Source organism: Xyrauchen texanus, chromosome 14 (genome assembly GCF_025860055.1).
Source record: "Xyrauchen texanus isolate HMW12.3.18 chromosome 14, RBS_HiC_50CHRs, whole genome shotgun sequence".
Classification (NCBI taxonomy): domain Eukaryota; kingdom Metazoa; phylum Chordata; class Actinopteri; order Cypriniformes; family Catostomidae; genus Xyrauchen; species Xyrauchen texanus.
In genome coordinates, this window is record NC_068289.1 from 3,664,748 (window position 1) to 3,691,935 (window position 27,188).

Genomic DNA, 27,188 nt, shown 5'->3' on the forward strand with positions numbered 1-27,188 from the left:
AGAATTGACATGCTTGGGGGAATTTTAGACATCACATACTGTCCTCTTAATGTTAGTCCCTAAATGAAGTTTGTATTTCAGACGTAGTAGCTGAATCTGTTCTGCTGAATACACTGTAAACCCTAGAAAGCAAAACTCAAATTTAGGCAATCAGTTACATAATGAGTTAATAGAACTTTCAGAATTTGATGTTGTACTACACACATTTATGTTAATTGCTCTTAACTTAAAATATTGAGTAAGCTACCGCATACATTTAAAATGGCACTTAACTTTAAATTCAACTCTTTGTCTGAACTTGAAATGACCATGTAAACTTAACTTGAAATATTTAAGTAGAAGAAACCTGACTAGCTAGTACAGCGAATGCTTAGTGTGTGTGTTCTAGTCTATACTATGCTTTAATGTAAATGTTCAATAAAGTAAGAAATGAGAACCAACTCCCAGTAAACAGTTTTATTGGAACAGCAGTGGTGCTCACATGTGCACCTATTTTTGAGTAAAATAACAATGTCAAGATATAAAAACACCGAAAGCCACTGACTCCACAACACATTTTAAACCTGAGAAAAAGTTCACTTTGTAATTTGACCATATACAAAGCTCAGAGAGAGAGAGAGAAAAAAGAAAGGCAATTATCCTGCACTTTAACCATTTAATTACAAAGCAAGTGCACAACACTTCGGACACATTCGAGCATATCTAAATATTTAATAATAATAATAATAATAATAATAATAATAAGTGATTTTCATCTCTGCAGCATTAGCTGCCCTAATCACCACGTTAAGACAACAATTAGAAATATATCACAGTGGCACTGCGGTTGGGCTAGACTGGTACTAGCCTGCAGAAAGAAGTGCTAATATGTTAGCAGACATGTGCTAGTGTTCCCACACAGATCAGTACAAAAGAACCACTGACATAAATGTTCATTTGCACTCTTATAGTTTATGGTTTAGTTACTATACATGAGTGAAATATGATCATTACAAAAGCACCACAAACCAAAGAAAACGGCACTATGATCACACTTGTATAGTTTTCTACATCTCTTAATTAAAGTAAACCCCAAGTAAAACATATATGTACTGCAAAAGGTTAAAAGTAAGTGATGTACAACTACTGATGAATTCCTTCTTGAACAAAATGTATCAAATAACTATTTAAGCGTTCAAATGACAGCACATGTAATCAAGTGCTCATGTCGCCTCCTCATAATATAGATTTCTATAATACATAGTGTTTTATAAATCTCCATTATAACAGATGAATCAAAACAGCAGTGCCATTGACTGGAACAGCAACTATGTTAAAGCACAACAGCATTTACGTTGATGAGGCAGTGAGCTGCATCTATAAAAACAGTCAAAACAGTCACAGCTAAAATTGCGTTTGGGGTATGCTGGAGAGCGGCTTCAATGGAAATACTGAATGCGTGTTTCTCACAGAGAATATGATTGGAATGTTCAGATTCGCATTTGTTCTGGGGCTTTCCGTCGCTCTAATAAACCTTTATTTGTTTTTTAAGATATGGCATTTTTATAAAACTGCATTTCTGTGAGGTCTTTACAAAATGAGATGGTCCAACTGCAATAGCTAAACTATTACCATTTTCTTGTTCCAAATTTTCCATGCATTTTAGCATAGTAGGTGACATGAACATCATTACAAACGTCGCTGTCATTGCTGCAGGGGTTGATGAGCTGCTGTTTTATCCGTTTGGCTTTATTAAAAGATGGTGACTGTAATCATTACATGACAAAGACAGCCCTATTTCTAGATCACCACTTCTGCTTTGAGACAATCAAATCCTAGCCTCAAAATATTGTGGCACATCACAGTGAACACCAATGAAAACAATCACTTTGAGAAAAATAAGAAGCATTTCTCAAACTTTCACCACAATTTTAGAATGAGGAAGAGCAAGGTCACAGCATGCCATTAAAAAACAAAACAAAAACACTTACTGCTCATTTGCAAAAGATCTTAAAAAGGAATTAATTTAATGCACACCCACGCACGCACGCACGCACCCACACACACACGTTTTTGTTCTTTTTGGTGCAACACATCCTTAATCGCTTTCATATTCTGATTAAAATATCAGACTGCCCAGATGTGCTGGCTCGACTGACAAACATGGCCCAATGTGCATCTGCACTCACTAACAAGCATGTTAAATTGTGAACTGGTTTCAGAGAGACAGAGGCGTTTTACAAGAAAGGCACCATTCCTTCATTTGATTCAGGATGACAAAATATAATTTCAGATCAGCTCATCTCATCAAGAGCAGATGGATGCTGCGGAGCAGTTTGTGGAGAACACTGACGGTCCATCAACATTATCCATCAAATATTACGTTGAAAATACACATCTCACTTTACTCCTGAATACAGACACACACACACACACGAAAAGTTGTCAGCTGTGCAGACAGCAACAATCTCATGGCTACTGTGACTCTGGCAGTGATTCTTTAATAATTGGCCTCTATGAGACCGCGCCATTACCATAAACATAACTGTGAGTTTTTTTAAACACCACAAATTGTGCACGTTGATGCTGATATAAAAAATCATATTGCTTGTTAATCCAATTATGTGACCGCCATTTGCTAAATTCATTATAACATCACCAGATGCCTTACAGTTTCAGCTAAATGCAACAGGGGTGTTTGTGTAGGAACTGATCTGTGTAACACAGATCGAACATACAGGCATTAAAAGTGCATTCAGAGCCAAATGGTCAGAAATGACAAATTGAGGATATAATAGGCAAAGTTGTCGTCATACTCACACACACAGACAGACTTGCAGTCTTGCAATTGCAGAAAAGTTTGTGTTTTTTTCTAAGGGAATATTCCAGGTTCATTACAAGTCAAGCTCAATCAGATGCATTTGTAGCATAATGTTGATTGCCACAAACATGCATTTTGAACTGTCCCTCAAAAAATTTTTAATAAACTTAAACTACAATTTATAAAATAATACAAAAGTTAACAAAATAATTAATGCAAGTGCATTTATAAAATTATAAGCTTCACATTTTCTGCCTTTTTTTTTTTAAACCCTCCAAAAATGGGCCTTCAATTCATTTCCATTGTTGAGTGCCCCACCTTAACTTTATAACAGCACTTACATTAATTATTTTGCGTTTTTTAAATTGTTGTTATTTATTTATTCTTTTAAGGATGGACAATTAAAAATTAATTTTTGTGGCAATCAACATTATGCTACAAATGCAGCTGATTGAGCTTAACTTGTGTTGAACCTGGAATATTCCCTTAAAGCTGCTTTTTAACCCTTAAAGTCAACATGAAATGACATTCGCAACAACTTTTGCTTTCGTAATGTGCTGCATTTCTGAGTGAATATTCAATAAGAAAAATAAATAAAAATAGGGTGTGAATTTCATTCATAAAGAACTGATTGGATCATAAAACACCCACTTTTAAAACGAGACCTTACAGAGGGTTTCCAATCAATTGTGGAGGACTACTTCCCTCTTGAAACACCACCGGCACCCACTAAAAAATGTAGAAGCAGGAGGTCATATTTACCCTTGCATCTCAGGATGTCCCAAATGGTTTTTCAAATCTATCATTTGTTATCATTGCAGTAACCTTTGTCACATAATGTTGTCTGGCATTAAATTGGCCGTATTATCTACAATAGTAGCCCAAATACCTATTTGAATATTATTATTATTAATACATTCTTCAGAGGTGGAGCAAAATATTACTTTTTGACAAACACTTATTTTCTTTGGAACGATGGGCACTGCCAAATCATGAACAATACCAGGAACATGTTTTAAGAATGTTGATTTCATGTTGACTCTAATACGAAATCAGACAGGCTAGTTTTCCCGATGTGGACTAATAAGGGTTATCAGTGAACACTATAGGTCTATGAGTCTGGTAAACCAAGCTTAAGATCAACTGTAGATATTTCTCATGAACAAAGACATACAGCATAAACAAAAAGATTACCCTGTTCAGAAGCCACAAATGTCGACATTGGACAAATCACATGACGCCAGATGTGCTGGTCCAGTGATGTCATTAGTCCATCTGATCCCACTGAATGCACAAAGGTTCTAAGGCTGTTTCGGTTTGGTGTGAATTAACACAAATCCTTAGTCTGGTTCTAATCTCAGTGCAGACTGTTTAAAGATGGTGAGAAGGTCAAAAGTAACAAGAAGAGGCCAAAATGGTCAGAGATGCGGAGAGGAAATGAATGACCCGGTAAATGTGCAGAGGACAGAATGCCAACATGCCCACACACAGCGGCATTAGTAGACGGGACGTCATCGTCATCAGTTTGCTAGAACACAAGAATAACAGAAGTTTAAATACACACACACGTTGGCACGGCCACCATTATTAGGACTCCCCACAGACATCATGATTTTTATACTGTACAAACTATATATCCTGTCCCCTAAACCTTTTGGGTTTAAAAACAAATAAAATTGTTTAGCATGTTTTTTTAAGCCGTGTGAATTACAGGGACACAAGGGGTGTCCTCATCAACCACATTTATAGCATCATACCCTCGTAATTACTAGTTTGTAACACACACACACACACACACACACACACACACACACACACACACACACACACACACACACACACACACACACACACACACACACACACACACACACACACACACACACGTGCACAAACACTTCACGCACGCACGCACGCAAACACTTCACGTACTTGGTGCGCACGCATATAATCTTATGCCTTCTTTTCACTCACTGCATTCTCCTCTTATAGCATTTATGCTGAAGTTTTGTTTAAAATAACGCCACAATCACCGCATCTGTCTTTGATATCGATTTTTAGCAAACCACTACAGAAATAAACACAAACCTGCAGAGTAGTGTGTGTGTGTTACAGTTGATAAGCAGTATAGAGCTGATAAGCAGGGGCAGTGTGTGAGGCCAGCAGGGGTCAGGATCCAGATGAACCCAATATCTGAGGACAACACATACAGGTATAAATAACCACAGCCTTAACCCTCCTATTCGGTTACAGAAGGGGGGCAGTTACTTTATGGTTTACAGTCATCAGTTACCGGAAACAATACAAGTGTAACTTTAATAAATGTATGCACTTCTTTTCTCACCATTCATTTGCATATGCAAATAAGCAAATGTATTTAACGTCATTACAGTAAAAACCTACACTTCTATAATTTGAAACATGAAGTATGAGAGCGTGTCATGTATTAGAGGCAGATTGCTGCCTCTGGTGGAAGAAAACAAACAAACAAAAGATATGAAAAGCATTAGACTGTGAAAATGTCATTTTAAAACAGAAGAATCAGACTTTCAAAGTGATTTTAGGCCAAAATATCCAAACATTATAGGATATAGATATAGGTTTAGATGATTCAGGCTGTTGTATCAAGATGTATGTGAAATTCTGGAAATGTAAATAAACACGCAATCCCAACGAAGACTCATTGGCTGTGGCTCATTTGGAAGGATGCATCCTCCGGAGGTCGCATTTGTTGGCTGCATACGTCATCGAGACGGTCTGTTTTTCTAATGTTTTAATACATTTTCAATGCCTTTTATGTATATGCACTTACATTTATACAATTTTTAACCTTTTTGCATTCCCGATAAAACATTTTTAATAAAAAAATTAAACAAGACAGCCTCGATGACGTATGCGGGCGACAAATGCGACCTCGGGAGGACGCATCCTTCCAAACAAGACACAGCCAATGAGTGCATTTACACAAGAAATAATATGTTGACAACAAAAATCTGCTGATCATAAAAAGCTGACAACATAAAACACATTTACATGAAATCTAAAAATCTTTAAACATTAAACAGACATGCACATATTTGTTAAGCTTGCTAGAACAGAAGACAAGATGTTTACATGCAGGTTTTGCTAAAACAGTTTGACATTTTCCCGATAAAAGAATAAATTAAGGTGTTTCCCTAACCTTCCATCTTGTCAGGTTATTAAGTGTAATCGGTGTATGATTGTGCTTGTAAATGCACACTATGATTACCGAAGATTGCGATTCCAGTGGATAAGGGAGGGTGCGCTGAGCATCATGGGAAGAGTAAGCAGTGTGGACAGACTAAGGTGGAGTTGCAGATCATCTCTGACATCTTGCAGCACCGATTCTGACAGTAGAGAGGTGCCATTACATTCTTTACCCTTACTGTGACAATCGCCGTCATGAAAACCGTTTTCAGAGTTTTGTGAAACTTTCTGTGGTTCCTAGATTAAGAGGAACAAAACATATGGGTAGTAAAGTGATTGTGAGCCAACAAGACAGTTACATGTATACATTTTAGTTTGAAAAATTTGCTTTGTTTTTTCCCAGAGCAAAATGAGCCAAGGCTTAAATCTGCTGGAATAGATCACCCTAAAAGACAAAATATAGCGAATAAAAAAAATTATTCATATTTACCAGGTTTAACATGTGGCTCAGTGATCTCTCAGTCATCTGTAACCTAAGCACCTATATAAAAGACAGACATTCCCATGAGATTACAATCTGCGAGGGCGCTTCGAGGGCTTAAGTCCTCTATGTATTTTCTCAAGCCCACTTCTCAAAACATGTTTTATGACTTTTATGAATTTGTTCACCCAGTAGTCTGTCGGTTCGTAAAGAAAAACAATGGGCATTATCTGTGGTAGATGGGAAAAATGTGATTCAATCAGTGGGCATTTTCAAACCATTGAGATTCCCTACTTTCATTGGAAAGTTTAGAGATGCCCATCCTGGTTTGGAAATGCCCACTGATTACTAAATGGTCTGCACTTATATAGCGCTTTTTTTAACCTTAGAGGTTACCCAAGCGCTTTACACTGTGTCCCAATCACCCATCCACACTCACATTCACACACCAATGGTGGCAGAGCTGCCATGCAAGACACTAGCCTGCCATTGGGAGCAACTTGGGGTTCAGTGTCTTGCCCAAGGATACTTCGGCATGTGGAGTCGTGTGGGCCGGGAATCGAACCACCAACCCTGTGATTGGTAGCCGATCTGCTCCGACCTGAGCCACAGCCACCCTTAACTACATTGAGATTCCCTACTTTCATTGGAAAGTTTAGAGATACCCAACCTGGTTGGGAAATGCCCACCGATTACTACATTGAGATTCCCTACTTTCATTGGATAGTTTAGAAAAGCCCATCCCAGTTTGAAAACACCAACAGATTGGAAAACACCCATTATTGTTCTGCAGAGACTTGCACATTTACAGCAAGCTGTTAAACACTACTTGTTCCAGCTAGTAGGTGGCACTGTTGTCACTTAGCAGGTTTAAACAAACCATGGTTCCTCTGGGGGCTAAGCCCCTCATCTCTACCAACCCTAGCAATGCCCCTTCTCTCTAGAATCACGATTCCTCTTTTTTATGAATTACCATTCCCCAACAACTGAATATGGACTAGCTATGCAAAGCTCTTGAGAAAGGGTGAATATATAACTCACCCTATAGAGGTGTAGGAGAGTGGAGCCAGTTAAAGCCAATGCTCCACAGGTGACTCCACCCAGCACACTCAGAGAGACAATCAGGATAATCAGAGTACGAAGATGAAGGGTGCCGCAATCTCGGGACACCGAGGGTCTGTGAACAAACACACAGTAATGTTGCAACACACAAATGACAATTCGAAAAGAATCTGCAAGGACACACATGCACACCCCCTCTCTACCAAAATGAGCATAGTGAGAAATTACATTTTACTGTGAAAATATTGACCAGATTTTTATGTTCTAGTAAACAGATACAGAAGACCAACAGAATGAGACATTTGTGTCAATATGGTCCATATTATGTTTGCCATTGTAAAACTGTTATTAGTGTGACTTGGGTTTCACCTGTGCAGTGGAGCAAGCACAAAGGACAGGAAACGGACAGAAACTCTGAGGACTGTGCTGCCCAAAAAAGCAATGGCTGCACCAAGTACACAGAGCAGTGGGGAAACCAGCCGTGGCCATTCCTGTACAAGTTCTTTTGTATCTTGAGACAGGTCCTCCACAGAGTTTAGGGGAAGAGTATCCACCGCCGGGAGACCCAGAGTGAACCAGACATCGTTAAACCAGCTCTGTCTGTGGAAGAGATGCAGAGAAAGAGACAGAAACACATTAGTTAAGGATGAAAGGAAAAGACAGAAGAGTTTATTCACTGATAAACCATTTATATATAGAAAACAGGGATGTGTACACTAGGCAAGTACACTGACCTAGGAGGCAGCCATCTATAGGCCACGGAGTACTGTCTGATCAGAGCGACCTGCAATCTATCAGCGTTCAGATAAAGCAGTCAGGCACCATCGCAATACTCACCTGAGTAGCAGCAGGAGCATTAGGACCGGCAGTTCCAGTTTGTGGAGCTGTAAGCATTTACTCATCACCTCTTGCATTCCAACAGGATGTCCCGATCTTTTCACCGAGTTCAGCTGAGCCCTGATCATCAGAAGCAGCGCCACAGCTGTATAGGCAGGCAGCATTGGGCCACAGAAACGCAGAATCTAAATAACAAATCCTTTTTAATTAAAAGAATACTTGGGGATTCAAAGTTGAATAGTTTGGTAAATGAAATACGACACATGACACAATGCAAGCGAACCTGCCCAAGCACTTTGGAAACCGAAGTTCGGATAGACACCTGTAAAGAAACAAGACAACATTTGTTACTTTCCTGTTGAGTTGGTCCAGGGGTCCGTTTCAGGTCAAGGACTCAATGGCGGATAGAAGGACAGAGGATGGGATCTGCTACTTATTGTATATAGAGTGTTGCTTTTTAAGCCTTGCCTATTAAGTTGTTTTCTTACCAACCGCAGGGCGGCATCATGATGATTTGCCTGTTTTCTAGTCTACAAAACGTGAGATCCAGATGGAGAACAACAACCATTTAAGTGCTAGCTGGAATAAAAATGCTCAACGTGTACAAAGTCAAGTCTATATATGGGATATTTACACATGGTCACTTCTAGGGGTGGGCGGTATGACCAAAATCTTAAATCACGATAGGAGTAATTTTACAACACAGTAATTATATAAAATCACAATATAGTAAAGGTTTTCAGAAAAAAAAAAATCAATAAAATTGGTATACATATTAAATAACCATATTGTAATGCCTATATTTGGAAACTCCAGTCAGTGAATTAAATACAATATAAATGAAAACTAATATATATATATATATATATATATATATATATATATATATATATATATATCAGTATATACACACACACTTCTTTTGTATAAAAAATTGCTTCCCATGTTCCCCCTTCATTTTCAGGTGGTAAAATAGATTGCTTGTATTACGAGTGAATATCGTCGAGCAACACAGTTTGTAGATTACATTTTGCTCCGTGTTGGCTTTTGTGAACCCACACCACAGACGTCGAACCTGTTTTAATAACGAGCGCCTCTTCATTTCATTAGCTTTTGAGGAGATGTCTTTTTCCATTAGGGTTTTTCCTGGGTCAAAAATGTATCCCACTCTCCTTTCTGTGGAGCACAAATATCGGGATGCCTGCTGTACTCACGTGCACTAGCGCTCTCCAGAGGTAGCGCACGCCAGCCTCAATTGAAATACAGGTGTGCGCGTCCGATGAGAAGCATATTTAGCGATTTTGAATGTCATTGGATTTGCTTGGTCGAAAAATTTGAAATGCCAGAAAAACCCATGTTTCTTCAATTCTCTCAGTCTCACACGAAGCCCTGCCCACATGGATAAGCCTGTGCCGTGTACATGGAAATGTACATATCAAGATATAGTGAAATCAGTTGACACTTTATATCGTTGATGTATACACAATATATACACACACATTAGGGCTGTCAATCGATTAACATTTTTAATCGAATTAATTACATGGTGTCCCGATTAATTAATTGTGATTAATCGCATATACAAATATTTGCTGAGAAAGCCCCTCGTATATCAATATATAATTATCTTTAAATATTGTAAAATTATATTTTATTAATATATATATATATATATATATAAAATTAAAAATGTTCAGATAATTAAAATGCATTACATTCTTGTAGCAGAAGAGTTCATCATTAATAAGACAAAATGTGTCTTTAGAATACAATGTATTGATTACTACCATATTATTGATCATAAGTCAATCATTGACACACAGTTCACAGTAATCCATTACACAAGTGAATTTATCAATCAGAGATTTATTATGAGGGCTTGTTTAAGGATCCGTCAATCTACACCTGCGTCAGACATGCTTGTGTAGCGTCTCGGTGTGTTGCGTCATAAACATAAAATATTTAGGTCACTGTGTCAACTTAAATATAGTTTAATACTTAATCTTTAAACACATCTTGAGATCCCTTAGTTCGGATTTGCGCTCCATCAATTGTTTTGAACGCAAGAATGTAACAATGTTTGTGTTGTTGCTACTGAAGTGTTTTCTTCACTGTTTAAACTGTGTTTCTCACACAGCTGAATTTTAACTTACTGCCCTCTGGAGTAAACAGGTGGTACTTCAAGCTTGCATTTCTCAGGAATCTTTCTTATTACGGTCTGGGAGCATTGCGATTAATTGCGTAAATTTTTTTAACGCGTTATTTTTTATAAAATTAAAATCGCACTGATTTAATGCGTTAAATCGACAGCCCTAATATAAATATATATATATATATATATATATATATATTATACATGTTCATATCACCCAGCCTTAGTCACTTCATGTGTTTTTACTTGGGGTGGGTAAAATGATCGTTTTCTGATGCATCACGATCTTCATTTTTACAATTTCCCTATTCTGACATAGCGCTGTCCGGCTGGAGTAAAGTTTACACATGTGGCTTAAACAGACACAACTACGGAGGTGATCGGATTTATATCAATCAAGAAATTGGCCTTTGAGGGCAAATACACTTGGTCTTTTCATGATCGGACAGCTATCTGATCACTCAAAAAGCATGAAGTGACCAAGTCTAAAAACACCCACAGATATGGTTTGCAGAGTCTAGTTTGAAAGAACTTAACTGGCCTGCACACAGCCCGAACCTGAATTTCAGGTCAAATGAAACACTGACCGCGAGCTAGGCTGCAGTGCATGACCTCACTGTGTCTGAATGGGAGCAAATCCCTGCAGCCATGTTCCAAACTCGAGTGGAAAGCTGAACCAGAAAAGGGGAAGGTGTGATAGAAACAAAGGGACGACCAACTCCCTATACATGTGTGCAAATGGTTTTGAAATTCTATGGGTTTGGTGTACTGGGTGTCCACATTCTTTTTGCCATTTAGTTTATTATACATTCTTGAATTATACCTTGTACTGGCAGTTGGGGGCAGTGTGGAGCTGCAGAAGGGCATTGGAGGAGCCATCTCGCCGACTGGTGTGAAGCATGCCATAGATCTCAGATACTGAGGGAATACTTCAGTGCACAAATGAAAAAGGACAAAGTACAAAATCATCAGTACTAGAACGCAAAGAGGAGATAGGGAGAATCTTGTCATGTGAACAGCTGGATGATGGATGACAAGGTCCATTATAAATCTCAACACAACAGCATAAACTGTTTTTCTGTCTACCTAGCTGTGGTAAATGAGTCCTCAAAGAACCAAGGCACTCTCAGTCTGTACACACTTGGCAGTCGGTCTGTATAACACAAGACATTAACAAACCGATGTGAATATTTTATATCACCATGCTGAACAATCTTTCTGATAAAGCTGAATCACTTACCTTTAGTGGCCTTGCAGTGACTCGTGACTGTGATTCTGAAAGCCTGATAAACCTGTAGGATCATTAGCTCAATCATTTATTTTCTTATGCATTTCATATTTTATAAATGTTATTTTGAAATCAATAATTAGGCTATAACAGATTACAGCATGAGCCCAAACAGCAAAAGTTAAGACCCTGAAGATTATAATAGGAGTTGTATTATTGCAATGACTTCTGCGGTGTTAATAAATGGATATTTGAAAACTGAGAAACAGAGGGATGAAATCTAAAAGAACACAAACAAAAAAGGTGTTAAGAGTTAACACAGGGAAATAAATAAAAACAGAGAATGCTGTGAGCGATCACCTGGTGAAAGTCTTGTAGCTGCAGTGTATGGAACAGCCCAGAGGAGTTAATGCTGATGTCATGGACAGTCAAACCTGCACAACAAAATCACCCATAATTACTTCAACTTCATTGTGTTTCCACAAGTATCAACGCATGACAGTATGTCACTGAACTATGCTTATTATTACACAAACGCTTCTAAGATAACTTCCTGAACTGCATGCTAGCTATCTGTTGACCATTAAAGTTCATATGGGAAACTGAAGCACTTTTGTAAGTTGCTTCGGAAAAGACTTAAGTGTCTGCCAATTGCCTTAAATGTACAAGTAGGATAATGGGCTCACCAAAGGACAGCACATGAGGCACCTGTACGGAGACAGTCAAGCTCTCCTCTCTCTGCAGCTCACACTCCATTACAAACTACAATCAAACAGAAAACCAAGACTGAGAATTTTCTTCTTTAAAGCGCTATGGAGGAAGTCAAACAAGAGACATCACTGGAGCCTACCACGCACAAACATCAATTGAAAGGCTTTGTAAACGACATTACCACACTTACGCTACTAAAATATATCACATTAAACACTACCAGAAATAGATTCAGATGAAATAATATCTCAGGAGGAATCAATTGGACATTTTATTACAACCGTGGTGTTTCTAAAAGCGCTATAATTTTCCATGACAAATACTACAAATATTTGTTTACATTTATTTTTTATATGGACTAGCTACATTGACCAAACCACAGAAACGAGGAGCCATTATTACAAATGCAACTGTTGAAAAATAGAAGCAGTATGCTAAAGATAAGGGCAAGTACAATAAAGGACATAGTCTGGATCTTCAGAAATTATGTACAAATTATGAAATTACTCACGTGTGTGTGTGTGTGTGTTATATGGTCCATTCTGATAATGTGTGATATTAGGAAACAAACTGGCCTGGTTTGACATAATTATTTAGGTTATCTTTAGAAATATGAAGAGCCTGATGACAAGAAAACAATATCTGATATGGAGCAGGGAAGACATTTTTCACTAGAAGTACAGTCCAAACTCAGTACAAAGTAAAGCTGTTTTGAAAAGATTGCTTATTTTTGCAACTCCGTTTGGTGGCGCTAGAGTCGCAGAAATGACATAATTCGGCTTTAACCTGCATGCGACATAGGCCTTTATTTTGCTGGAAGCGTATATCTTGGCGGGTACACTAAAGGAAGACATTTCTAACATGCTCCCATACATTCGGTCCACAAAAACCCAGTGTAATGAGGTAACGTGCTCCGCTCTCATGCGTGCTTTGAGTATGTGTAATACACAGTCCTACAGAGAACACAGCTTTTCACATACAGTAAGTGCAGCGAGCAATGCATGCAGCCAGTTTATCAAATTAGATCACAGACTTTGCAGTTTGATAAATCGCACTACGTAATATCACATTTCGATTATTTTTAAAATAATCTTTCAGCCCTACTGTGAACTGTAATTTACTAACCTGTGCTCCACTGGGGTTAGAAGCGTCAATGATGAGATGAGAGACAGACAAGAGTTCACTGATTTTCACTGTAACAACCTAAAAAGACAAACCAAGAAACATTTAGTCTTACTAAAAACATTCACAGGAGCATACAACATGTCCAGTGCAGCAGAAAGGTAGTTTATGCAAAGGAAATTGTGAAGGTGTGTTATTGACTGTGTAAGAAACACTGAATTAACCTTGTAAACTGGAAGAAGCTCTGTCCCAGATGACAGATCTACTGCTTGCACACTTTAAGGAAGGAGAAAAAGAGTGAAGAACAAATAACAGATCCTCATTTCATCATCATAATCACTAATTTCATTAAAATGTTGCTTTAAGAAAAGAAAAAAAAGACTCACCAGATGGAGCCACTCATCTGTGTGCATCCATAAAGCCAGCTGGACATTTCCTATTGAACAACAAATACAGAACTCTTCAAAAATACAAAAAGGAGCACAAATGATGTAGTAATGAAACTCTGTAACTTACACACATACTACACACAACTAACTGTAACAAGCACCTAAACCTACTGTATCCCAGAGAAGCGATATAAGAACATTTGCAATGTTTAGTACAGGTAGAGATTCTCACCAAAACATTTAAGACCATTTTATTCTGGCTTTTCAATGTTTTAAGTCTCAAACTATAGAAAGGTTTGATCCAGTGTGTTCCCTCACCATATTATTACTGCGGCAGTGGAAATGGCTGTAGGCTTTCCTTCGACTGGAGAGGGCAAACAGGAAGTACTTGACTTGAGCTTCCTGCCAGAAGATTAGAGCAAATTGATAACACATCAGCAATTCAGCATGCTGTAAAGTGGTGTTGCTGGCATACATTTGACAGGTAGATGAAACATTTACCTTGGGGGCATTGTAAAACAGACGGAGTGTGTTGACCTCCTTCCATGCCTCAGGAGGAGCTGGATGGATTGATGTTTGGATAAAAATAGGAAAAGATATTGTCTTTTAGCCGAGAGACATGTGCACGGATAATGCAATAAACAGATTTGCACACCCAAACCTGAGAAAGTGAGTGGGGCATCAAGTCCGCCTCCAGGCTGTTGCACCGGGTGTCTGAAGAAGTGATAGTTCAACACTGACATTCGCTTCTGTGTATTTTCTGTAAACTAAAGAGCAAAACCAGTTAATTAAAAAACAAAAAAACTCAATTCACACACTCATTGTATTAGGGCTAAACTCACCTGCCCCGTTTCAGGTTCAATAAGGTCAAAGAACGCACGGACTGTGGCCAGAACCAGCTCCTTGCACCTTCAAAATAAACACAAACACTAGGCTACAGTTCCATGAAACTAAACGAACAGTCTTTACATTTATCGGAGGCACTTCAAATGACAAAAGATGAAATTCATTGGGCATCAAGAAGCTAATCACTGTAGTTTCAGAAGCCAAATAATAAGCATCTGTATCTCTGAAGATCTAACTATTTTGATGAAGAAAATTTGACAGTAAGGTTAGGGTTCAAAAACATACCAAACAATGGAAAGGTGATCTGTGGAAACCCAGGTCCTGGGAACCGCAGTCGCCTAAAACAGATTCACAAATACTGATGAACCATTGTGAGGACTTTTCTAAAGCAAAGCAGCCCTAAACAGTCAGGTTACACTTTAAATAACAAGTTGAAATCTTTGATTGAAAAAGTTAATAGACCTACCACTAGGGACATTTTATTGAGGTCATCGATGGGGCAGGACAGCACGGTCAAACCAGAGCGCACCTGGTAGTCACGGTAACCACCACCCACAGAGAGAACGGTTACATTCCGAAGGTCTTCAGCACCTGTGGCCCAACGCTGGCTGACTGCAGAGTAAAACTCTACCATAAACACACAAATCTGATGTCAGTGAACCACAAAACTCATAGGCATTAAAGTTTTTGTGCGAAAGTTAATACAAATGTGCAACAAATAAATAAAAACCTTCAAAACACCAACATATATTTATATATTATTTTCCTACCCAGTATATAAGGGTCCAGAGATAGCACAGGTGCCTGGTGGGGGGATGCCTGTGTAATAATAAGGCTGACCATCTGTGGTTTGAAGCGTGGCAGGGTGAACAAGGCTCTTGCCACCACTCCACCCATGGAGTGACCCACCAAAACCACACCTGTGGGGGGGTCCGGCTGGTCCTGAATCCATATAAATATAACAAAGCAACAGCAATTGGTTTGGATGCATACAACTAATGTATAGCAATGCCCTTCAATAATAACAGACTACTGAAAGTCACTGACCTATCTGTCATAAAAAGTTTTGTGTCGTCAACTTTTTAAACATCATGTAAGATTATATATGCAGAAGAATTCCAGCAACATGATTTGAAACTAGGAAAACCCCATTCTTTCAGTTAGGAATGTTGCAACGTCATAAATAACAGGCTTCAACAAGAACCCCCACACAGTTAAACCAAGCTGTTCTGTGTAAGGTTAAAAAGGACTATCAGATCTAGCCTTGATAGATAATGCTGAAAATCGCTTTGAACTGTGGTAATGTTTGTACCAGACAAATGAATGATTATAGACTGATGGACCTCTTTAAAATGTATGTAGCGATGTGAAATCACCTATAAATTGATAAATATAATCTTTAGTTTTGTATGATTCATCTCATTCTACAAAGAATGGTAACTATAAGGCTTAACTTGATCAAATAAAATGATCCAATATGATTTTGCAACCAGGGATTTTCATGTTTTATTTCCTACATGAAAAAAATGTCATGTTTAGTATGTAAGCATTTGTTTGGTTACGTAGAGAAAGCTGATGACAACGAATATCTTGTACCAATATATAAAGTTCATGATTAAATATGCACTATTTTGAGTGGGAAAATAGTGAGAATCTCTAACAAAGACTTATAAATCAGCTATCAGAAAGGACAGCCCAGTCGACCATGTGACTCTGAAAAGTCACTTCTGATTGGTGCAGGACACCTTTGGGGATGCGGCCCATTTCAGTTAAAATATTTCCAAACAGGTAGAACACGCTGTGGCAGGGCGGAGGGCGGGGCCGGGTCGTGATCATACACACCCGGTCCCTTATCAGGCTAATAAAGCCTCCAAGAGGGATAAAGTCCGAATGCAGAGGATTGTGCGGGAGAGAGAGAGATAGTTTACGGACATGTCCGTCATGTGTGTGATCACGACCCGACCCGGCCCCGCTCTCCGCCCTGCCACACACGCTCTCTTCTCCGGTCTCTTCTGCCTTCACGTGCTTCATCTTCTGCTCCGCTGACTGCTCAGACTTCGCTCCTCACTCTCTACGGTTCACAAACCCATGAGAAGGCCTCGCTTCACAGCTAAAATCATCATTCATACAGACAATAAACTCGATCATACAGAAGTCAAAAACATCGACGGAACGAACTTGACCAAGCGCCAAGATCCAAGCAACACAAAGAACGCAAGGAAACATCACAAAGACACGCAAGTACATCGGCAATATTGTGCTCAAAGTGCTGGTGTATTAATTAAATAATTTGTGTAATCTGATAGCAAATCGATGTAGACTCAAAGAAGGATAAATGGTTCTTAAGGCATTGTCAACAGACACTGTAAATTTTCACTGTATTGATCATTTATTTCACATTCTGTCACTTTTCACCAACCTGTCTCATGTATATATGTGTTAGATTAGATTTATGTCTAGAATAGTAATAAAGTTTGTCTATTCAAAGATGACTGACTGTGGTATATTTTGATAAATAATCTCATCCCCGTTTCTAAAATATTTCACTTCAAATCTGTACCTAAATACGTGTGATATTATTTTCAATAAGCCATGAGAATAATATCACTCCAATAAGTGAATTAATCATAATTCACTTATTAAAGCTTCCTTACAGTAGAAATTGTGAGTGGATACAACTAGACGTTGTATTATGATTCTGATTTTAATGGTGGAGAATAATCTAGTTATTTGTCCTTCATCTAATTTATAATGGTTGTCGAATGCGACTAATTCCATTATACACTTCATTACCTAATGATGTACAATAAGGACACTTTAATTTAGTTCATAGCTCTCATATTTTAAGAACCTAAATTCCCTCCTAAATTTAGCATACCAAATATCCTACATATAAGGGTGTGATAATGAGGCCATTTTAACTGATCCCGTATACATCTCTAAATTATATATGTAATACCCAACAATTCATATTAGTGTAAAAACTAGGGCTGTCGATTTAATGCTCTAATTTAGACCAATTCAAGCTTGACTTAACATCTTTATATTTTTATGAATTTTGAAGCAGTCAGCGCACAGTGCTGGAAGGTAACAGGCTACATGTAATCTGGATTAGGAATGGGCATTTAACATAATTTTGTAGTCGAGTACTCTTAACACATAAAAAGAAATAATAATTGATTACTTGAAATTTAGAATTTAATTTCGACCATTAACTTTTGAACCTGTTTTTCTTGAAAAACAAAACAAAAAAAAAAAAAAAAAAATATATATATATATATATATATATATATATATATATATTATATTATATTATATTATATTATATTATAATATATATATATATATATATAAAATATAATTACCACTATGAAATAATATATATATATATATATATATATATATATATATATATATATATATATATATATATATATAATTACCACTATGCATAAACAACAAGATCTATCTTAAAAATCTAAATAATATTTGCACTCACACAGAAACATACATTCCACGTCTTCTGAAGAGATACAAACACTTTAAATAAATGGCCGAATTATCCTTTTGGAAGAACTAACGGCAAGATTTAGGTGATAAAAGAAGTTTGTGTTGCCAACGGCAGAAAAAGGCACCCAAATATATAAAATCATATTGCAATATTCAAGTAGTGTTTTTACTAGTCGAATATTTAAAGCTGAACGAGTACTTCCCTAATCAGATGTAATCAGATTACAAAAATCTAGTACTTAGATTAAATAACATTTAAAAAATATCATCAGACCAGATTAGTTACTTTATGGATTACATAATTACATATTAATCATGCTAAAATCAGTAATTTATTCATAATTTATTGATCCCTCAAACGCTTCATTTTAAATATTACAAAATTATCATTCTAAATCGAAAGAGACAATAGCTAGTAAAACAAACACTAATTTTTCATCAAAAAATGCAAATCAAACGCATGTGACATCAAATAAACAAGAATTAGGTCAGAAGTAATCCGATTATAATACTTTAAAATGTAATCAAATAGATTACATTACTGACAAAAATGTTAGTGATGTAATTTGCAATCAGTACCCCGTTACGATTAAGAAGTTATCTACCCAGAACTGTCAGCACACCAGCTGTACAACCAACACTCCTCGTCGAACCAGCGAGCAGGCAGCACAGCCTTCCACAGATTCACTTTTGCGCTCAAAGACAGCTGGACCAAACACAACAGAATTCAGGTACTGTATCTATGTGTACACTATGTGTAACTTGACATAGCATGCTAAAAACACAGCTTGTGTGACTAGAGATGCTGAAAAAAAGTGAGAAGCGACACAAAGTAATACGCTCCAAAAGTGCCCAAGGCATAGACCAACAATTAAAAATAGCCCAGAGGGAATTAGACCAACAATAGGGTTATGCTCAATGATATGGAAATAAAAACAAACAATATTTTGACTTCTAAGCCCCCTTTTGTGTTGTCCAAATGCATTCATACATTATATATATTGTTGCCAAACAATATGATATGCATATGATGTAATGTATTTGAATTGTCTACATTACAGTCATACTTATTTTAATTATTATACAAAATTATCTTTATTTGGGGGCCTTTCTCAGTAAATATTGATATGCAATTAATTGTAATGAATTAATCAGCAATGTTATTAAATTGATAAATGATAATAGAATGACAAAGTAAAAACTGTTCATCATGAATGTAAACAAACATGGACTAAAGTTACAGGATAGTAGGTAATAGCCAATTTACGAAGCATGCATAATGGCAAAAGTGTAAACCACAAACTCACCTTACCAGTGCAATTCTAACAATGCAATAAAAAGCAAGTGAAAAATACAAATAAATTAATCAACTGCATTTCCCTTACAGCTCATGACCTCTCACCTTGTAAAGGCGCAAGATGGCTTTGATGCTCTCATGAAGAAAGCGAGTCTGTCTGTACAGACTGCCCCCGTACAGAGCTACAAGATCCTCGTTGAAGTCAATGGTGAAGACGTTCATATGGGTCTGTCTGTCCAAATCCTCAGCCTTTCTCAATGCCACTGAACCAAGCGAACGAGCTGCAAGACAGAAATACCAACAAACACACTTAATGTCTGCCTAGAGTTTTGAGGTTGAAGATGTTTTCTGTTCTCCATGTCAAACAGTCAAAGCCTTGTTCTGATAGAGGTCAAGCTCAGAGAAAACAGGGGCCATAGATAAGAACATTTGAGACTGACAGTGCGGCTAAGTATACAACCACTGAAATCAGAAAACAATGCATTAATAAGCTAATAGGGCTTTTCTTTTTCTACCAGACAAGTTACTGAATGCATATTGTAATGCTAAAGAGAAACCAGGTAAATCTTACCTTGCTTGTAGCTTCCAGCATTGCCAGGCAGGAAGAGCACAGGAGCACCAGTGAGCTTGAGTCCTCTGGTCTCCAGAGCATATGCACCTTCCCCATACAGATAGAGGCCGTATGATGGGTACTGGCGCGCGACACGTCGTGGGAGCTGCACGCGCTGTGGACGCGCACAAGCAAGTGTGAGTATTCACGCGCAGACAGTGGACGTGCAAATCTAGTAGAACAGGTATTTCTGACACAAGGGCTTGTGAAACAGACGAATATTTAACAGTTTTTATTACAGATTGTGATGTGAAATGCACATTTAATGACCTACTTCAAGACATGCTGCTTAACATAATAAGCAAATATTGAAAATAAGCTAAATTGCTTGACATGTAAACTTGTATTTGTGATGTGTTTTGAACGTAGGAATCTTGTATCTGATGCTGGTGATAAGTGATGTCTGCTGTTGCCAAAACAACAGGTAGAATGTATGAGGAACTAATATGTGGCCTGTCACTGAACTGCAAGCTAGAAATGTCGACCCGATTACAAAACATTACGTATTTTGCAAATGGCTCACATTTGAGAGTAACAGTGATTATTAAAGACTATTTCTGTAGCTATACTCACTCTGTATTCTGGGTACTCGAACATGTATGTCATGCTGCATCGGTTCTCCTCGAAACCGAACAATAATTCCCGCAACCCAAACAGCAAAAGCCCAAGAGCAAAGGCGTAAAACGCGTATACAGCAAGTCTCATGTCGCCACAAAATCAAATTGGCTTTATTCACAAATGAATTCTATCAGTAGCTCCATTTTCCTCATTGTAAACTCACACTGCCTACTTAAACCTATAGGAAACATCCTACGGACCTGTCACGCAGCTCGTGGGCCGACGTCACAAGATTGGCAGGAGCGTTAACCAATGGAGAGAGACCACAGATTCCCGGTCTGACCAATAAGAAATGCCATTGGGAGGGATGGCAAGAGAGCAGTAGCTTTTTGAAAACAGAAAGAAGGCGTTGTCTATTCGACAATATCTCATATCGAGAATGTTTAATATCACAGCTGGATCGCTCATAACAACACTTCAAATTAATAAGAATCATAATCACATTTTGTGTTTAATAGAAAACACGTTTGAGTCAGAACACTGCAGAAGAAAGCAGTCATAGTGAGGTTTTAGGCATTTTTATGCAAAACATCAACAACAAAACAATCAAAGGCATACAGTTAAATAAAGTCCAGAACCATTTATTTTAACTCCTCTTACAAAATTATTAAAATGCTATATGTACATTACTTATTGTGGATTATGATGTATTTATGCCATGTTAAAATAATATACTTCTCTTTTTCATGTACTTTGAAATAATATCTAACATATCATACAATGAACATTTGGATTAAACAGTCGCTTGACTGACCAGTACATCTACATCATTCTGTATAAACATGTGAAATAGTGTCCAAGCTGTGTTTCACATTAATTTCTTTTTGTGGTCATAGCATTAATTAATTGTTAAATTGAGATGTTTACAATTTATCCTATACAGTTTTAAAGTTCAGTTGTACAGTTTCTTTACCATTTTGAGTCCAGCTTGACCCCAAAACTGACAAATATATATATATATATATATATATATATATATATATATATATATATATATTAGTTGTCAGTTTTGTAATGCCCCAGACCATAATAAGTATGATTCCTGAGAAATGCAAGCTTGTAGTACCACCTGTTTACTCCAGAGGGCAGTAAGTGAAACTTCAGCTGTGTGGCAACACAGTTTATACAGTGAAGAAACACTTCAGCAGCAACAACACAAACATGTGTTACATTCTTGCGTTCAAAACACTTGATGGAGCGCAAATCCAAACTTTAAGGAATCTCAAGATGTGTTCTAAGATTAAACTATATTTAACTTGACAGTGACCTAAAAATTTTATGGTTATGACGCAACACACCCGAGACGCAACACAAGCATGACCGATGCAGGTGTACATATATATATATATATATACATATTTTAAGATAAGTATAATTATTTCATCATTATGTATTGAATTATTTATAATTATTGAGGGCTTTCTAAGCATATATTTGTATATGCGATTAATCAGGACACCACACAATTCATTCGATTCAAAATGTTAAGCGATTGACAGCCCTAATATATACATATATATATATATATATATATATATATATATATATATATATATATATATATATATATATATATACTTATCAAAGAGCAAACTTTGAGCAAATGGAGGCAAAAATAACTTCAAACATAATTTGCTATCAGTGGAGATGAAACATCTTATGCGCTGATGAACACATGAAATAAACATTATGACTTTCTGTTGTCCATGGGGATTATTCTGCCGTTGACAATATTGCAACATTATTTTCTGATGTCCTTCCAGAGAGGGTTAGTAAATTATGTCTATATTTTCAGGACATATTGAGCAACATCTTGCATGAGCAAACCTACAAAGATCTGTCCTCTCCGAGTTAAACACACTTAATCGAGAAGCTTTGAGTGCTCTATTCTTGTGATGATCCAATCTGGAGACACACCTTGAGTAAATTCCCTTTGGAATCTGTCAGAAAACAAAGAGAGACATGAAAAAGCCTTAAACTGGTGTTTCTTATTCACTACTCATAACAATACTCATTTTGTTTTTAGATATTAAATAATGCTATTAAAACAATTTAGTAGTTTTAATTAATTTAATATTTATAGCCCCAATGTAATCCATCTCACTCAATGACAGCCAGTGCTAACAATAAATACCCAGTGATTTCAGCACTCACTCATAATTGGCTGTGAGCAGTCTCTTGGTCTCTGGTCTCTCTCCATCTCCATCTCCACCTATGGCAACCTGGAAGATTTGTTTTCCCTCCATAGTGTCGTCAGGAAGTCTGGCACTTGTCAAGTACCAGAAGCGCATCAAAATACTTACAAATTTCCTCTCTTAAAGCAAGGAAAAACACTGCAATTATCTTTTCATGCATATGGGCATATGATATGCTTTATACAAAATTATTTAAATAAATTATTATTTTTCAAATACATAAAATAATCCACTGAACCTTTTAAATTGGTTGGCACTTAGAACAGCCTAAGTATAAAAATAAATAAATTAAAAAATCTTAAATTACACGCCCACAGACAACAATTAAATATTATTGGTCTCACCGCTATCATCGTAGTAAATGCTAACGTCTCCTGTTGTTGTGTACATGATCTCATCTGACTCAGCCGACAGCGCCCTCTGGTGGCTCAAAGGCAAATGAGCGCATTTGTCCTCCAGCTTACTTATTAGCTATGGGAAAGAATAGGAGATTGGTTTGGACTTTTATAGACATCACAAAATCTTAAACAGGAGAAAAGAAGGGTGCTTGGCATCTTCGTGTACTTACATCTTCAGCGACTAATCCATCCAGAGCCTCAAACTGACACTGAGACAGCAATCTTGACACATGTGAGAAAGCCTGCGAGCAAAAGGAAAGCTTTCTGTTTCAGTAAATGAGTGATCAAGTAACTCAGGGTCAGTGTTTGTTATAACAGATCTACACACAAGCATTTGAAACGTTTTTAATTATAAACAATTCACAAATACAACCAAAATGATGCCTGTGTCAATGATGTAGCGCTCATTTGTTTTGTCCATGTCTATTAATAATAATAAAAACAATTGTAAATTGTGTATTCGAGGTGCAAGGAAATACCTTTTACTTGATAGTTATACCACATAGAAATGTGGATTTATGGATTTAACCACTGGAGTCTTATGGATTACTTTTATGCTGCATTTATGTCCTTTAGGAGCTTAAGATATTTAGTCACCATTCACTTGCATTGTATGGACCAACAGAGCTTAACTATTCTTCTTAAAATCTTTGTGTTCAGCAGAAGAAAGTCAGTCACACACATCTGGGATGACATGAGTGTAAGTAAACGATGAGATAATTTAAACTGTCCCTTTAAGTACAAAGGCACACGAAAGCAGAAGCATAAAGGGAAACAAAGAGGGGGCAAGAAAAGTCCAAACAACTCTTCGAACACAGAGCAACAGATTTGGAAATAGTACCTAGGCTATATAATGCTTCATCACATTCATAAACACGGTTAATAATGCATTTGTGTATACAAATATTTAATTATAAATAAAATGTAATTTACAATGAAACAAGCAGCATCTTCATTGTTCATACTAGCACGTGACCTCACCTGTTTGGCTCCTTCAGTGAAATCCTCGATGTTAAACTCTTTGTCGAAATAGGTTCGGATGAGAAAGAAATAGATGCGGGTTCGGAACCAGATGTAGGGGTTCGGGATTCCAACAACCAAAACCTTTTGATTCTGTTTGTGTCTGCCCCGCTCAGAGCTGTACCGCCGCACATTGCACACAACGGACGCTACGGGAGCGAGTCGTCTGGACGGATTCACTAAAAGTGGCTTAGATGTGAAGAACCGGATCAGAACCGTGAAGGGCCTGTTACAGCTGCAGGACCTCAGTAAGGGCAGCGCCATGTTTTTCGCGTCATCCTCAGCGGTTCATCTGAAAGGAAATTCCGACTGACAACAATACATAGAGAAAAAGGTTCCGCCTTTACCGAACCATAAACAATGCAGCGGTGATGCCCAAATAAAACAGACGTGCTCCAATAATTGTATTATTTTGCAAATATAGATTTTATTTATTGTTTGTAATGAAGTCAAGGGTGGTTAAAGCAAACACGCTAGCTTGTCTATGGAAAACATCACACAAAGCATACCATATGCCCATTCTCTCGTTTACTTGCTTATAGAGGTTTTAAACATAAATATGTAAATTTGTTTAAAATTAGGTGGTTTTAAATGTTGATTGTGTATACGTGTTTTTTTTTTTTATTTGGTTATAAATGTAAGATCAATAAAAAGTTTAATTGAAAAAAAATTATTAGGTGGTTTTGATTCAGTTTTTGATGTATGTAATGCATATTAACTTAAGAAAGAAAAAAATATATTATTTCATCTTCTATGCAAAATAATGTTTTTATTTATGTGTCTTTAATAAAGCTTAAACTTTTTGTAATCGCCAAATGTACTGTTTATATTCTTCCCCAGATTTTCCCTTGTTTTTTTTCCACATTTCTCTGTTTACTTCAGTTGTTCTCTTATGTAAGCCTGTTGTGGCTTCATCATAAATGAAAGTTAAAGTGTTAGTGTGACCTTTCTCCTTATTCAACAATTGTGTACTTGCCCCGCCTTTTAGAAGAAATGATAACAATCCTGAAAAATGAAACAGAAACTCATGCGTCTATAAAACCCACGGATGTTCAATTAGGTAACATAATTCTTCAACGCTCTTCAGGTAACACCATTCTTTAAGATGGCAAAGGAGGTAGGCAAATTCTTCTATACAATTTCAGTTGTCAATAGTAAAACATCTGCTATTAACTCCCATACTCTGTTGAAATTGACTTCCTGATTGTTCTCTGTGCATTCCGATTTTTTACACTACAAATAAGTGAATTTTGAAATAATTTTCCCTTCAGTTTTTAAAAGCTTTTCCTTTGACCTGATGAAATGCAGTGCACAGATAATATTGAAACTTAACTCTCTGTAGGCATGTCATTTTCAGAAAATTGCTTATAATTATTTATCAGAATTGCTTAACTGTTCATATATGGCTGCTACCCTGGCCAGGTCTCTCTTGTAAAAGAGATTCTGAATCTCAATGGGACCTCCTGGTTAAATAAATGTATAATAATAATAATAATAATTAAAAAAAAATAAAAAAAAAATATATATATATATTTCTTCTTATTAATAGAAATTACAATGCCTCGAGCCAATAAACTGTATTATCTGTTAGACCAATATGGTTTAATACAATCCCCAAAATGTTTGTGCATTAAATATGAAACTTTATATCTAGCGAGAATGCGTTCTTAATGGTTACTGGAAGAAATGCTTTAGCCAATAGTTACATGAACGCTACGAATTCTGTCATCAGAATTGAATGCTTTGGTGTTTGAATGCCCCTGGCCCCCCCTAGATATAAGGTTGTAGACTATTTGGCAGATTTCTGTGCGTACCCTCAGATGAAATACTGCAGGCACCCATGCTTGATGGGCCCCTCACCAACCACAGTCTGTCATGGATTTGTCAGGAAGAACACAAAACACAAAATCAAGATGCAAAACATCCTCAGGTCAGACGGGCTTTAAACCAAAAATCCCATGTGACTGGAAACAACAGAGCAAACATGACCGAACAGGAAGGCGGGGCAGAAAAACACATGGATGGAAAATACCAGAAAATGAATAACAGTACATACGTGTCAGGATCCTGCCAATAAACAAGAAACCAGACCGAAGGCAGTACCTGACACAGTATTACTGTGACAAGGCAGGCAAAGAATGAAGATCTAAGTGCAGCTTTATTAAAATAAACAAGAAAAACACAGGGAACCTAGCACAGAGCATAACAAAACAAGAACTGACAAATAAACTGGGGGAAAGAAGGGCTGAAATACACAAGGGAAAACAAGGAACACCTGGGGAAAAAATCAGGGGAAAAACAAACATAAAATGAAACTACAAAGAACTACAAAAACCTAACAGGAAACAGGAACTAAACAAGAACTTCAACATAAAAGCACAAAATCAAAAGACAACAGGGAATATGTGACAATTACACCACCGCTTACAAGAATGAACTTAGAATACTGTACATTAAAATGTAAAAACTGGAAAAGGCAAAAGGGCACACTCACAAATCTAACGGTCCGGAGTGGAACCCTTCGAAGGTCTCTGCATTGTTCTGTCTTTTCTGAGCACTGAACCAAAACGGTTATTAATTTGCACTTTACAAATTGATTACGTTATTAATTTTATCTGACTCCAATTTAAGTTGCCCTCTAATTTAGATAAAAGATTATATTAAAAGAATGATCAGAAAGTAATTACAGCTTAATCATCCTAACTTGCATTATCCTTTCATTCGGGTCCCGATTGTCGCTCAAG

At 37.0% G+C, this 27,188-nt stretch overlaps 3 protein-coding genes across 3 annotated transcripts in view; 1 reads left to right on the forward strand and 2 right to left on the reverse strand.

The window, feature by feature from the left end:
• Positions 1 to 447: 447 nt before the first annotated feature.
• On the reverse strand, positions 448 to 21,036 carry pgap1 (post-GPI attachment to proteins inositol deacylase 1). Its single transcript, XM_052143012.1, has 26 exons — positions 20,787 to 21,036; positions 20,175 to 20,328; positions 19,709 to 19,884; positions 15,567 to 15,738; positions 15,263 to 15,423; positions 15,082 to 15,134; positions 14,793 to 14,859; positions 14,612 to 14,717; positions 14,452 to 14,510; positions 14,269 to 14,352; positions 13,948 to 13,997; positions 13,786 to 13,837; positions 13,565 to 13,642; positions 12,415 to 12,490; positions 12,089 to 12,162; positions 11,741 to 11,792; positions 11,587 to 11,653; positions 11,324 to 11,429; positions 8,632 to 8,670; positions 8,349 to 8,533; positions 7,881 to 8,111; positions 7,491 to 7,626; positions 6,459 to 6,509; positions 6,051 to 6,265; positions 4,889 to 4,993; positions 448 to 4,328 (listed from the first exon to the last, which is right to left on the reverse strand). The coding sequence occupies exons 1-26, from the start codon at positions 20,916 to 20,918 to the stop codon at positions 4,190 to 4,192; spliced, it is 2,820 nt and encodes a 939-aa protein (XP_051998972.1). The 5' UTR covers positions 20,919 to 21,036; the 3' UTR covers positions 448 to 4,189.
• A 1,365-nt stretch (positions 21,037 to 22,401) lies between these two features.
• On the reverse strand, positions 22,402 to 24,717 carry maip1 (matrix AAA peptidase interacting protein 1). Its single transcript, XM_052143019.1, has 5 exons — positions 24,406 to 24,717; positions 23,595 to 23,666; positions 23,371 to 23,497; positions 22,986 to 23,145; positions 22,402 to 22,771 (listed from the first exon to the last, which is right to left on the reverse strand). Exons 1-5 carry the CDS (start codon positions 24,706 to 24,708, stop codon positions 22,693 to 22,695), a joined length of 741 nt encoding a protein of 246 aa, XP_051998979.1. The 5' UTR covers positions 24,709 to 24,717; the 3' UTR covers positions 22,402 to 22,692.
• Positions 24,718 to 25,420: 703 nt separating this feature from the next.
• LOC127654531 (uncharacterized) overlaps positions 25,421 to 27,188 on the forward strand; it is a 37,000-nt gene continuing 35,232 nt past the window's right edge. Inside the window, exon 1 of the mRNA XM_052141727.1 lies at positions 25,421 to 25,561. Within this exon, the coding sequence (XP_051997687.1) occupies positions 25,550 to 25,561 (12 nt within the window). The 5' untranslated portion in view covers positions 25,421 to 25,549. The remainder of the gene's footprint in view (positions 25,562 to 27,188) is intronic.

Bases quoted from the DNA above. Each gene is read 5' to 3' on its own strand.
- pgap1 (XM_052143012.1), bottom strand. From the start codon at position 20,918: ATGAGACTTGCTGTATACGCGTTTTACGCCTTTGCTCTTGGGCTTTTG. The intron at 14,353-14,451 runs GTAAATGTTTCA...ATCTTCTGGCAG, and splicing joins TGTTTTACAATGCCCCCAAG to GAAGCTCAAGTCAAGTACTT. The intron at 13,998-14,268 runs GTGAGGGAACAC...GTTGTTCAATAG, and splicing joins ACTGCCGCAGTAATAATATG to GAAATGTCCAGCTGGCTTTA.
- maip1 (XM_052143019.1), bottom strand. From the start codon at position 24,708: ATGGCGCTGCCCTTACTGAGGTCCTGCAGCTGTAACAGGCCCTTCACG. The intron at 23,498-23,594 runs GTAAGTACACGA...TCTTTCCCATAG, and splicing joins ATGGATTAGTCGCTGAAGAT to CTAATAAGTAAGCTGGAGGA. The intron at 22,772-22,985 runs GTGAGTGCTGAA...GTTTTCTGACAG, and splicing joins CTGCTCACAGCCAATTATGA to ATTCCAAAGGGAATTTACTC.